Source organism: Hippocampus guttulatus, chromosome 15, assembly GCF_054856545.1.
Source record: "Hippocampus guttulatus isolate MCC_2025c chromosome 15, RoL_Hgut_1.0, whole genome shotgun sequence".
In the NCBI taxonomy this organism is placed as follows: Eukaryota; Metazoa; Chordata; class Actinopteri; order Syngnathiformes; family Syngnathidae; genus Hippocampus; species Hippocampus guttulatus.
In genome coordinates, this window is record NC_141275.1 from 8941479 (window position 1) to 8956044 (window position 14566).

Here is a 14566-nt window from a genome sequence, read left to right on the forward strand (position 1 = left end):
ATCAGATTACCAAGAGTGGCTTTGGCTCCCGGTTCAGAAGTGAATCAAGCTCCGCTACATGGATGACATCAAGCTGTTTGCCAAGACCGAGTGTGACATTGACTCCCTTTGACTCCCTGATCCATCTCACAAGGGCAAACAGCAATGACATGGGTGAGGTACCTGATTCAGAAGAACCATCTCCTGACCTGCTATCCAAAGATATGTACTGCCGTATCAATTTGAATATTGTACCATTATACTCCTGTATTAGGTTATTTGCTTGCCATAATGAGAAGATGGTACATTCATGTAAACTGTACCTTGAGGGACACAACTGCGCTGATATAGCATATTACTAGTCCTCAAACTGTCAATTTAAAAAAATTTTATACGTGCATGATGAGCGCTGTCCATCGTAGCATGTCATGCGGCTTCTATTTTTGCGCCTTTGCAATCCATCTTCGTAGGCAGGGTAAATGCTCAGTCTGTGTGGCATGTTTGCTCGTCATAACATCACTTGGCGACCTCAAACTGACGCTGAACGCAGCCATCGGACCTTTCACCTTACAACCGACCTCCTTTTTGATTTTTCTTCTTATGTCAGTCAGGATGAATCAGAGTTTACACATTGATTTCCATTAACCGGCTATTCACAGGGTTGCCTCGTTCATCAAATGTTCATCCCCTGTGTGACCTACATATCAGCACAGCTTGTTCATTATTATTCAGTATGAAGAAAGATCATTTCATTAGTTGCTATTGTTCCATGGATATTTGCCTCCGTGCCTCTCGGCTCATTCATAAAGATGAAAGTGGAGTTGGCGTGTCCCTCTGGATTGTGCTCTTCCTCAAGCAGCCTCTTAATGTCTTGCGCCATCATTTTGTGTCAGTCTCCATTTTGCTGTCAGCCCGTGCTATCCCCCCGCTTGGCACCCGCTCGCTGCCCTTCCACTCGCTCTGCCCTCTCTCTTTCTCTCTCTTTCCCCGTCTCCATCTGCCCCTCTCCTCCTTCCACCTGACTCACTGTGCTACTTCTGACCTTGCCTGTCCTCTCTCAAACGGACCTGTTTTATTCTTTACCACCTGGGTAGCATTAAACCACAATGACTCCCCCGCTATCCATCCATCTAGCAAACCATGACACATGCCTTTTGTCTCTAAACAGTCTCCCTGTTTCTTGTACATACTCTTCAAATCAGTTATAATTAGGTTGCAATATATCACGTGTCATCCTCAAAGTGCACCAGGTTTGCCAGGTTTTTGTGATGCAAAGAAATGAGACCGAGATAAGTCATTTTAACAAGTTTTTCACCATTAATGTGACCTATAAAGTGTACAACTTAACCGAAATTCTTTTTTTTCCCAGCAGAAGGCTCAATGTTTCATGCTGACTATATAAGTAAAGATGCATTGCACTGAAGTACTGGGAACTGTTCATAATTCCCCTCACCTTGAGAGGCCCCAGTTGCAGCGGAAGAAAACGCCCCAATGCATGATGCTGGCCCCACCATGTTTCATGGTGTTCTTTTAGTGATGAGCAGTGATGAATTTGCGAGAAAGATACCTTTTGGAACTATGGTCAGAATGATGTTGTGGGTAAGTCACTTCAACGCAGTTCTTTGGCATCAAGATGCCACAAGATGGTGGCAAAGCACTAATTTGGTGTAAATAAAGCTCATCAACATCACCGTAGTTGTGCCATGATGCCACAAAATGACGCCAAAGCAAATGCTGTTGTGGCTATCCAGCGAAAAGGTTTTTCAGTGAAAACCAGCGTATGGGTTTGTTAAAATGGAAATGCCAAAATGTAACATCGGGAAAGTTATGTATTTGTAATTGTGATTGAGGAACATTGGGGGTTTTTTCCACCACTGAGCTCATCATTTGGAATGGTAAACCCTGATCTGGTGACGCGTGTAGGCGGGATGGCGATATGTGCGTCAGAGACATAAATAACGTGACATCATGCCGGCAAGACATGGTTCAACCTGCCAATGGAGCCATCAGTGAAGAATGCCAACACAGTACACTGCTATGTGCTGACATAATCTTGAAAAAGCCTTCTTACAATCCACAATTAATTCGTCATTGTTTCCAGCTTGGCTAAAAGGCATCACATAAAACTCTAACAAATCCTCATCATAATAATTTATCCCCTTGAAGCCTTTGAACAACCTGAAGACAGTATAGGTAAAGCTAACCAAACAAAGTATCCGCTGAATTGAGCTTTTGTCAGATAGCTGCTCTCAGAGTTTGGTGTTTTCCTGACTGAGTAGTGGTATCGTAGCAGGAACTTCCGCTGTGTGGTTTGTCAAGCACACATCCTGTTTCGAGAAACCTGCTATGATTAGTGTCAATTGTACTTTAGGTTGGAGCACTTTGATGGCCATAAAGCTTCAAAGACAAGTGCTGAAATGCAGTCTGGGACAGAACATTTTTTTCAGTTCCCAGTGTACAGTGTATAGTGACATTTGGGGCACCCTGTACTTTGGGAGTGTTTACAAAATGAAGGTTGAACTGTTACACCTGCAACTTCATCAAGATTCACCTAAAATGTCCTCCTACGCCAGTCCTATTTACAGCTTTACAATATCGACAAACTTAATGACCTTTGCACAGTACGGTTTGAAAAAAAAAACACAGTACATACTGGAAATACTCTACAGCTGTTAACATGAATTTCATTCACATAGCCAAGGAATAAAAATATCTTTCAGGACGTCAACGGGGTGTGAACACGGACACATGATCACACCACTGCACCCACATATCTCTACGGATTGGCTTTAAGAACACGGAATCCTCCAGTGGACGCCGAAATTTGTCTCCGCAGCAATAAATCCAGTCGGCGCATGGATGCCACAGTATGCATTTGTCATCCCGACACACCTCTCGCAATTGGTGAATGTTGAAACAAAGTGTGAAACCTACGGCCAAATTATGTTACATCAAATGCAAAAAGCAGTGGCCTCCCATGAGCCGCTAATGATGTATATACTCTTCACAAAGATGCCGGCGGAGGTTGTTAATGGATCTCTCAGTCGTTCAATCCACCCCCTAGATTGGATCAATAAGGACGGGCTAGAAGCGCAAACCTAATCTTATTTCTTAAATTACTGTCTCATAGACGGCATTTGGCCCGTCCAGGATGGCTTGCGTACACATTTTAGACTGCTGTGTAAGTCACACAAATTTGGCATTTATAAGGTTTCGTGCTGTTAGTGTCTACACCAAACCACACATCCACCTTGAACATGTCCATTGTGCAGCTGGTGTGCATCCTATAGCGTTATGAGAGAGAGGAGATGGCAAGCATAAGATTTATATGGACGTTTCGGGGTCACCGTTTAGAAGCTCGGTGGCTACAGCGTATCGAATGAGACACAGCGACCCCAAGAGGATTTAACGCCACACTACAGCTCTCCCATACTGAATTGCTCATCCTCAAATGAAGAAAAGAAGAGACAACTGATCCCCAAGGGAAATTAGGTTTAAAACAGCAGTGTACTGGCCACCCATGAGCGGTAGGCACACATACTGGAGCACAAGAAAAAGGAAACCATGTTTGTACAACCATCGTTTGTACAACCATGCTCCATCACAGTATGAAAGAGGGCTTGGAATAGATAAGGAATATAAATGTGCTCCCTGCTGTGTCCAACTATTATTTGGTCCTGTGTTATCATCCACTGCCGGTGGTCTATCTCAACTTTTTTATTCATGCATGTCCTGCACCTCATTATGAGCACACCTCTCAGGGTGCGCATAGCCACTAATGGTGCAAGGTTGTGCACATGAATTGTTAAGATAAAAAGGTCCAGCGCACACTGCAATTCTTTACCTCCCACAACTCAAGCCAGTACTGCAGACAATGTCAATGAATCCATAAAAACAGGCCTACAGTCCATTACATTACATGTTTAGAAGGCACTGTACCGTGGAAATATGGAATCAAGGACCTCGTAGGTAGGCTGATGAAGTACAATATTTCATTTGACCTGAAACAGTACATTTGTGTTCTCTATATGAGATCTTAGGAGTCAGAAAATAAAAACATTGCCACATTTTTGGGGGGCAATTATTTCCTTCAAGATCCTCTAAGAACAAGAATGACTTCATGGTATGACACCCACAAATCCAGACCATTATAGTATCTACCGTCATCGTTTTGGAATTATTCACCTGTATTGTTCAAGTTCTAATTCTGTCTAACGTGTCATTTTTTTTCTTCACACCCTGATGACATTACAGTTTTGTACGTCCTCCAGGCGACACTTTTTCAATTAGTAGCTCCCAGCAGGATCATTAACACGTGGCAGAGTTTCACAGCACCCCAAAACCAAATTAAACCTGTTAGGTCTGTTCATAGGAAAAGCTTCAGTCTGAGACACCAGATGTTTAGTGGAGCGCAGAAGAAGTCCGAGAAGAGTCGAGAGTGACTCATCACAAGACGTATCTATAGGATAGCAAACAAAAGATGAGGTACATCTGCACAATCTAATGATACCCAAGACAAAAGCAGCAATGAAGGAAACTAATGTGTGTCAAACACTCACCATCGAAATAAAATCTGGTTGGAAGTACCCGTTGGAGAATCAAAGCGATCAAAAAAAAGAGCGTTCCTGTTCAAGCATTTTGTCTCGAAAAAAACGAATCTGATCATTTTCACTGAAGGCTGAAAAAAACCCTTCACGATTAAACAAGAAATGCAAAACAATGAGAAACACAAATAATTCATAAGCCACTTATTTTTAAGGGTAATATTTTAAGAGGAATTTGAAATGATATTAAAGTGTTTGGAGATCATAGTTTGTGGTGTAGTTCGTGCACCTGTATAGTCGGCGACTTGTGAATTATTCGTGTCAAGGCTCCGTACCAAGCCCCCGAAAATATTGACAAACGCGAATCTGAATCTGAGTGCTATTCGTTGTTTGAAAAATCAATGTACTGAGACAGACAACAAAACACACATGTGAGACACATGTTCTAAAACTGGGTGTGCTCAGACAAACGAGCTTCTAAATTATTAATCAGAGCCGCGTGTAAATTAAATCTTTAATGTATTGAATATATGAATAGCAGACTGAAGATTCGAAGTGGTAATGTTTTCTCTGAGTTGCATGTAAGGGGGAGGGAACAATTCCACAACGCAACTTTAGGATCAGGTGTGGCAATGATTAATGCTGTTGCCTTCCCCCACAGTTAAGTTTCATATCACACTGGTTACAGGAAGTAGCTGTTAAAACACTCATAGTGAGCCGATGCGTCAGAAACGCGACTCCCAGTATTACTGAACAAATGTCTGCCCACGAACTGCAATGACTCCACACATCTGATGTCATCGTTTGTCGAGAAAAAGTCTCACCATGTGCAGACTTGCTTTTGTCTCTGGCATGTTTGGTGCGGGGAGTGTCCCCTTTTGTTGGCATGGAAACAAACTTTGAGCAAGGACAAACACCAAGTTTCGGTTCCAACGCTCCCAGCTTCGTGTGGCTTCGTGTCGTGGCCTGTTCCTTTCACATGAGAATGAAATGAATGTGAGCACAGAGGAGCATGTGTTGATTTTAAGACAAGACAAACACACAGGCGAGAGATGAGCTCGTCCGTCTGGTTCCCTGCTCTCCCATAATTCAGCCTCTTTCCTGTCCTCCCACAAACTGTTCTTGATGCCTCTATCATTCCTCCCTCTTACCCAAACTAATCCATTGCTGTTCAGTGGTGGGGCAGGGGGTGGGGGGGGAGATATTTGGAAAATGCGTCTCAGTGACCACACCAAACTCCCCTGTCACATGGCCTCTTTTTCCTTCCCTTCCTTCTCCTAAATAAGGAATTACAATTTGCGCAAAGAAGGGGAGAAAGAGCAAAGGGGCGGATCACAGAGTGAAATAAGAGGACGCGAAGGCGTATCTCTTTTCTCTGACTCCCTCTTTTCTCTTGAATGTGGTGAAGTCATATATTTCAGACGAGGGTGTTTGCAGTATTTACCTTGGCAACCTGCGCAGTGCACAGTGTACCGTCCTGAAGGGGATTAGATAAGAGGGGAAGGAGAGCAGCACAAGACAAGACAAGACAAGTGTACCATTACTTACCTGAACGCGACGACACAAAGTAAGTAAAGGCTCCTTCTTCACCCCACTTGTCACTTTTCAATTTCAGCGCAGGCTAAAGGCTAACTTTCTGCAAGAAGTCTTGAAAGTTGCCTTCTATCTGGCACCTTCAGACCAGGAATCAGTTGATCAAAGTCCCTTCTTGCAGTGTTATGAAAGCATGTTTTTTGATTTTTTTTTCCTGTTCCTCCCTTTTTGCACTTGCGAAGAATTGCAAAACCGTATGAGTTAAAGGATTTCGGGGAGTAAGACAGAGTGCTCAGCTGACAGCACAAAAGCAGCCATTTATTTTAAATAATAGCCGTTCCAAAAACAAGGGCCTACACATAGGTGCGGCGGCATTGAATTCACAGTCTGGGTCAACGCGAGCGAGGTTTCATTCAATTCTTTTCGGATCAAATAACTCATCGGAATGTAACGTGTTATGAGTCTTGCGCAGGAAAACTCAACCTGATGCAACAACAGGGAAATTGCCAAATTGAAAGAAATCAGCAACATCCTGGGTCGTACTAGGAACCCAGCTTCAGGGACTGAGGGCCCGGTTTTACGACCGGTAGTGATAAAATGAACATGCTATCATAAGCAATCCCCAGATACCGTGCAGATAACTGTGAGCCCCTAAAACGACCTGATTTTAGAACTGTAAGTAGTAAGTTGTATGAGTGTCAAAGAGTCAGCCATCCTGAATAAGCGACACATTCCTCCACAATCTCTTCTGAAATGCTGGTCGCCGTAATCCGCTCCCGGTCAAACGTGAATCTTTTATGAACTCCACACACCATTTGAAGTACCAGTGAAACGGTCGATAGTGTTATACACTTGCAGTAAAGAAGCGCATCAAGTTGTTTTTAAGACTCTAACAATAAAACACTCAGCGTTGACTCTCAAGGCAAATAACGAAGGTGTGGTTTGTGTTGCAGACCCACGTTGTATTTGTCACACAAGTGTAAAAAGAGGAACAAAGCGGTGAAATGAAGCACCACAAGGTTCAAATACGTGTACTCTTCAACACGCTTAACAGTAACGAGAAGCGAACAACCTCTGCCCCGCACTGAAGTTTGATGTCGCATTCACTCTCCTTTGGAATATGATTAACGTTCTGTTTTCCTTTCCTTTTCCTGCTGCTAGTCTGGGAACTACAGAACCAGTCCCATAGTTCAGGAAGTGTCTGTGAATTATCGTCTGGAGCGTACAAAGGGACACATTTATGTAATATACATAATATATAATGAGTCAATGAAGTTGGGTGCATCTAATCTTTTTTTTAATTTTTTTTTAATGTTTTTAATTTGTTTTTTGGGAGGGAGCAACTAATGACTACTGGTACTCATTTAACTTGAATGGAGGGCGGGTGTGGCACCATTTTCTAAGGTGTGCCCCGTCTTTTCCCCAGTCACCTGGGATAGCTTTGAGCCGAATGAGGATAGGCGCTAAAGAATGCAAATTCCTAACCATAGAAAATGATACGACCTGAATAGTAACAATGAATCCATTTTTCCCCCTCGTGTTGAATCATCCATTCCAAGAAAATGTGCCACTGGATGAGCTAATCAAAAGCATATGATTTAAGTCATGTTGTCAATGGGCAGTATGTGTTTACAAAGACAGAAAAATAACCCGTAATTGTTCACACCAGGAAGACTTTTGGGACCTCCAATCAGCTCTTTACGCGCATGGTTGAGGGCTCAAAGTGAACGTTAAGGTCAAAGTATACAGACTTCTCCGCCTTCATTTTGTTCAGAGATAAGTACGTCTGGAGTAGTTGGGATCTGCCCGGACAGCACAGATCCTGAGACCGGCGGGAGAGATAAGTGTCCTAGCAGATGTTTTTGATAAAGTGAGCTGGTTTGGAATCATGACGCGAACAGGCCTACGCTCTTCCCGCCCGTATAACCGCTGCAACCTCAAGACAATAAACAGACGCAGATCTCATCCAAAGCAGCGTGGAGCCATTAGACAAAACGATCATTTGTCACACGGCAAGCTCGCCTTGTGCAAGTCAGGCCCCTGTTTTGCAAGGGATGTAATAGGTCTGACCTTCTGCCCTGAGGGAACAAAAGGTGCTTCACAACACATAAGCACTTTGACTGCAGTGATAAAATACGAAGCTCATTCCTAATACTTGCAGTGGGCATATTTACCACAGAGGTGAAGGCGAGAAATAGGAAGTGTGGGGGGGGGGGGGGGCGGGGGGGAAATGTTCCTACTAGCGCTAAACACTTCCATATGGCATTGAACGCTATTACAATACACTTTCCTGACTGGGCTTTGTGAAGGGTATTAGGGCAGTTATTGCTTGCAGTGAGCAGCAGTGTTGTTTGGCATTTTGTTTAGACTCTTGTATACACATAACTGTTCTTTGTTAGCGAGAGAGGAAGGAAGTGACAGCTGAATGAGCAAACAGGATGCAGGAAGGAGGACAATTCGGTGGAAGCCAACAGGAAGCCTACACGGGCATTAGTAGGAGGTAGAAGTCGGCCATGATTGAGAGAAAACAAGGCTGCTGGAACTTATCAAAATGTTCACCTTTCTGTCGATCGCTAAGACGTGCGGCGCCTCTGAAAGGCTTTTCAAATGAGACACTTTTGCATGGAAAGATTCAAAAAATGAAAAAGGAAAAAAAAAACAGGCAGTCAAAGTTTATTTATCTAGCCCTTAATCACAAAAGTGTCTGAAAAGGCTCCACTATAGGCCACAGTTCACAAATATTGACAAAATCCCCTGGTCTAAACCTCCCATCTGGGCAAGGAAAAACTAACAGAAAACCCATTTGGAAAAAAAAAAACGCAAGAAACCTTGAGGAGGGGATCATTGTCTCACAGATGAAGAGTTATGTTGAAAACTACAGGAAAGCTCACAACTCTTCCCCACACTTTAATTTCCAGTTGCCAAAAGGCCCCTATGAATCACACACTATGGTAAATGAATGCTGTACAATGTTAGTTGAAACTGCTGTCAGACAAGCATATCTCCTTAATCAATCATAGTGCAGTTTGCAAAGTTGAAACCCCGTATAGCTTTGCAGAATAATAGTTTTTGTATTTCACAGTGGTTCATTTTGACAACTGTCTAATTAACTGTTAATTCAGCTATCAGAAGGGTAGCGAGCGCATCCGCTGCTTTGGAATATAAATAACAACAATGAGCTGTTCTGTAAATCACAGCATAAAGGATAAAAGCATAGCCACCTCACACACAGTATCCCATTAGTATCAAAAATACTACATAGTTCTCTATCTTGATCTTTAAACCTGCGATCGGCTGGCAACCAGTTCGGTGAGTCCTTCGCCGTCACGCGACCTTCGTGAGGATAAACGGATTGGAAAATGGAGGGATGGATGGATCTCTAAATTCACTGTACAGGGTTGGTAAAAAGGACAGTTGTTAACTCATTCAGTACCAGCCAATTCTGGACCAAGTCTGAAAAGACGTTTAAAAACGTCTTTGGGAGTGAATGAGTTAAAGTTTTTTATTAGTTTGACCGAGGAACAGCTGAATTCTATTTCAGTGGTTCGTAACCTCGTTAGAGGTACCGAACCCAAATAGTTCATATGCACATTCACCATACATTAGTGCAAAATTAAAATTTAAAACATGAAATTCAAGACATAAAATAACACATTTATTTAAAAACAGAAAAAAAGTAAATTCAATTTCAAGGCAAAAGTGTACGTTTTTCAATTGTACGACGTACTATCACGACAGTCACCGGAACTAAATTTCCCGCCGCACTGATTGGGCAAACAACGTAATGTGATCATCTGCAACCAATGATGGCCAAGCAGGCGTGTCATAACTCATCGACACGTTGATCGAGTCAAGTGAGTCTGAACCTCCACGGCTAAGGTTCCGCCGATCCCCTGAGAGCGATCCACCAAACCCAGGTTAAGAACCACTGTTCTATTTTTTGAGAAAAGAGCAGTTTCTGCAGCCACCCTATTAGATGGATCTGGCATTTTTGTATGTGTGTTGCATGTTCGTTCTCGTGCTCATATCTGTGTTCTATGTGTTGTGTTGTGTTATTTTTGTTATTTTGACTTCAAAATGGCGCCGCGAGAGTGGCTGCCTTTCCAGCAGCTCCTATATTTTGTTGTTCTACTTCTTCCTTTCATAACTTTGCTGCTGTGAATTGGGAATTTCTCCATTGCGAGACTAATAAAGGCTTTCTTATCTTATAATGTCTGTTTATGGGGCTATACCATGACAGAAAAAGAATACTTGACATTTCCAACTCCTCCTCTGACAATGTCATGACATGAGTTCTTCCGTCCTTTTCTCTCGTGACATGTCAGCACACATATACAAATTGGGAGACGGCAATGATGTGTTTGTAAATATAAGTGGTGGGGGAGTGGGTGTGACTGAAATGAGAGCGATTGCGTAACTGCCGCTGTCATGATTGTTTCACATACTGAAAGACAATTGCAGCAACAATATTTTACCGCCTCGTCTTCTTTGAAGTCGATGTAAGTAAGAAGTAGAGCACACAGCTGCTATAGTCTCTGGAAACAATCCAGTGCAACCGCAAGTAAACACAATCTCTTCTGGAACAGCCTCAAATGTGGTCATAGAGAGAGAGCGTCGGTTTGTGCAATCGGAAGTCAAAATAAAATGAAATTGAAAAGCAAAAGAATGTCATGCTTGACAGCATTAGGATTTCTGGATTTCTTTTTTTTCTGTTCCTTTTCCACGTATGAATTCTGAATAGTACAATTTCACTACTTTAAATGTTCGGCTGTAATTTCTTGAAACAGTTTGGACAATTAGAAGATTTTAACAGTTAAAACAATATGGGGTTGTGGGGAGCAAAGAAAATCAAATTACCATGAGGGATTGTTTTAAATCAAAGACATGAAAGGGCACATAAACAAGAGTCTTTTCTGTCTGTCACACATCAAATAAAAACGGACTATAAATACTCAGCCAGGATGGGATGACACAAATATCAACAGAACATTTTAGAGTCTCTATCAGGTCTAGCTGTACAACAAAGGTATGTCACTTTATCTCTACCTCACACTGTACTGTTTTCTCATACGTACACAATGATTTGAACATCAGAACTGAGGGAATTGTCTTACTGCTTTTTTCCCTCCTGATTTCCCAGTGCTAGTGCATGAGCCCATCATTAAATGTTCCATTCAATGTGCATTCCGGAACGTGCACAATAACTTGCCGAGTGCTCTGAATTCCTCTTGCCGTTTCTAAAACCCAACTCTCTCTTCGAACAGGATCGATCAACATGTCAAACAAGGGCCCATGTTATGGTCTCAGCCGCGAGGTGCAGTGTAAGATTGATAAAAAATACGACGCGGAGCTTGAGGAAACGCTGGTGGAGTGGATCGTGGCCCAGTGTGGACCTACTGTGGGCCGGCCAGAGGCTGGCAAACCCGGCTTCCAGGAATGGCTAAAGAATGGATGTGTAAGTTGGATGCAGAATTATCATCCCTACTGTTTACTGCGACATATTTATGCTATTTTTGGTGTCTCTAGGTGTTGTGCGAGCTCATCAACAGCTTGAATCCATCCAACAAGCCCGTAAAGAGCATCAAGAAGTCCAAAATGGCCTTTGGGCAAATGGAGCAAATCTCTTTGTTCCTTAATGCGGCAGAAAAATACGGAGTCACAAAAATGGACATATTCCAAACTGTTGACCTTTTTGAAAGTAAGACTAATGTGTGTGTGTGCGTGTGCGTGTGTCGCGCAACACTCGTGTTTGTGGCGTGTTTTATTTATTTGATTATTTATCTCCAGGCAAGGATTTGGCGGCTGTCCAGAGGACCTTGGCGGCTCTGGGTAGCTTGGCTGTCACAAAGAATGATGGGAATTACAAAGGACACCCCAGCTGGTTTCATAAGTATGCCCCCCCCCCTCCTTTTATTCTCTACAAAAATATGTAAGCAACAGTGCATGAAAGAAATTAGTCTTGTAGATATACCTTTTAAAGAAAGAAATATCGTTTGTCCACAGGAAGGCTCAAGAGAACAGGAGGGATTTTTCTGACGAGCAGTTGAGCGAAGGCAAAACTGTCATCGGCCTGCAAATGGGCACAAACAAGTTGGCGTCTCAAGCCGGCATGACAAGCTACGGGAGACCCAGGCAGATAATCAACAACTGAGGTCAAAAAGTGTTGTGATGTTCCCTCTGTTGGTGACAGACCAGCCAGCATAAAATGGAGAAACTCTTCCACTTCCAGTAAATCTTCAGGCCAGGAGGACCAATGTGACCCGTCAGTTTTTCACACCAAACTGGACCAAAAAACAGGGACCAAAGCAACCATGTGCACATAACGTCTACATATGGCAATAGAGTTTCACTGCCAGCGAAACAGCTAAAGTACATCTTCTGCAAGTTTCATTACAAAAGCAAACAAACACAAAAAAATTATACTACAGCCGAATGACATTTAGGTTGATTCAATTTGGAGGTTTGAGCGGATCAAATGTATCTGATTCCACTACTTGTGGGCTTTACTTACGGTGCGCACCATTCAAGGCAACTAAGCTGCAATCATTCCTTGCGGAAGCGCAACACAGATGTGGCGGGATAAAGCAAAGGTCAAAAGGAAATTGGACAAAATACAACAAGATACCTGGACGCATTAAGCAATCCTTTTGCGATGTTTCTGTTGACAATATTTTACTTTTCCAATCAAGATGATGGCCTTTTTTTGGTGTAATACATTCTGTTTGAAAACCATTTGAAAATAAAGTTCCTTTTAACTTGTTGGGAAGCCTGCTGTGTGATAAAACATAATGGCGCGTGTTGCACAAGAAGGTGACCACGACATTATGCCTTGCATACACGTCAGTACAGTACAGTGGAACCTCCCAAGTCGATGACACTGAAATTTGGAGTACAACTAAAATGATATGGGAAAATATGCTACAAAATAAAAATAGCAGACATTAACAAAAATGCCGTGAGACTTAAGCTCAGTCAGCATTTAAAGTAGCGATTTTCAAAGTGGTTCACATGGTTTGTGGGCTCCCTCTAGTGGTCTACAAAAGAATAACTGAATTACATGTTCAAACAGTGGAAAGACTTGGAATTCAAGCAAACTGAGTGTTCCCTTCGAAGCAACGAAGCAAAATATTTCTCATGACCCAATTCATGAGAGTTCAAATTATTTATATAAAATATATAAACATTTTCTATAAGGGGTTCATCCATCAAAGGCACACTTGCTAAACTTAGCAAGCAAACTTCATATTTTTATATGCATTTTATCTGAAGGTAAGTCACAAAGACAGAAGCTAAAGGTGACGAAAGTTTGCGCTGCACTCTAACAGGACTTGTGTTATATAACATCATATCTTGAAACATAACGTTATCTGATGATTTTAGCATGCAGCAAAGCACTGCTACATCTGCAGCTAAACAAACAAACAAAAAAAACAACCTGTCCAAAAAATGGGAGAAGCCTGTATAGTCAGGGGGTGAATGCAGTGGTGAAAGATACATGTCACGGGGATTCGGAGAAGACGACTATTCCTAGGAGCAGCCATTGTATTGATGTGTCAGTGCATATATACCCAGCATGTCGTGACTCGGACAAATGTCAAAGTCAGGAAAGTACGTCAACAGATAAGTGAGTTACAGAAGGAGATGGAGACAGAGATAAAGCATCTAGAACATTACGCTGTGTTGAAATGACAGCATCTAGCACAGGAGATTATGACATCTTAGTTCAGAAAGGTCAAGTCAAGGCAGAGCAGCCATGAAATGTTGCAAGCATTTTCTAAGGAGGAGTAGTTACAGAGGGCAGCCAAACCAAAAGACTTCCTTTTCCCCTTCCGCCTCATTCTTATCTCCGTCTGCTCCAAATGTAGCACGAAGAGGATATTGGGGATTAATGAGAAACTAGCTGCACATAGGGGAGACACAGAGGATGACAATAGTGGGGGACACACACACACACACAAACGTTTCAACACTTCTACACTTGCCGGGCAGACTGTTTCACTACAACAAATAAGATTATGATTTTTTTAAAAAATATATTTTTATTTATCTTTACACAAGGGATACTTTCTTTTTATTTCATCAGTTGTACAAAAAGTGCCAAAGCGCAACACACCGCTTGCCTCACTCAAGTGGAATGTACTTTGATGGCATACAGGGGCATAGCTGGGTAAGAATAGCTTTGAGGTTGGAGATATGACATTTTGACTGGAAATATGCTTGTCTGAGCCCATAAGATTTTTTTTTTACTTTCTTGTTATTTATAGATGAGGACTTGAGATTTGGAACTAGTTTGAGCCCTGCTGCAGACAAAAAAAAGAGTCCCCCTTGATCCACCAAGCTTCCTTTCTTCTTCAATTCTTTCTGGCTTCTCATGTGTCAAAAGTCAGGCCTTCTAAATAAATAAAAGCACACCATCCTAATCGCAGATTCATTCCACTTTCTCCACTTGACACAAGATGTCACCCCGCAGTCATCGGGTCATACTACAAAAGGCAGCAATCAAAAAGTCA

The 14566-nt window shown here is 42.3% G+C and overlaps 1 protein-coding gene across 1 annotated transcript; it reads left to right on the plus strand.

Annotated features, from left to right (window-relative positions):
- The first annotated feature begins 5909 nt into the window (after nt 1-5909).
- LOC147193700 (transgelin-like) lies at nt 5910-12816 on the plus strand. The gene is made up of 5 exons (XM_086130284.1): nt 5910-6090; nt 11321-11511; nt 11583-11754; nt 11844-11946; nt 12060-12816. Exons 2-5 carry the CDS (start codon nt 11332-11334, stop codon nt 12205-12207), a joined length of 603 nt encoding a protein of 200 aa, XP_085986410.1. The 5' UTR covers nt 5910-6090; nt 11321-11331; the 3' UTR covers nt 12208-12816.
- The last annotated feature ends 1750 nt before the right edge of the window (nt 12817-14566 follow it).

Bases quoted from the DNA above. Each gene is read 5' to 3' on its own strand.
- LOC147193700 (XM_086130284.1), top strand. From the start codon at position 11,332: ATGTCAAACAAGGGCCCATGTTATGGTCTCAGCCGCGAGGTGCAGTGT. The intron at 11,755-11,843 runs GTAAGACTAATG...ATTTATCTCCAG, and splicing joins AACTGTTGACCTTTTTGAAA to GCAAGGATTTGGCGGCTGTC. The intron at 11,947-12,059 runs GTATGCCCCCCC...GTTTGTCCACAG, and splicing joins CACCCCAGCTGGTTTCATAA to GAAGGCTCAAGAGAACAGGA.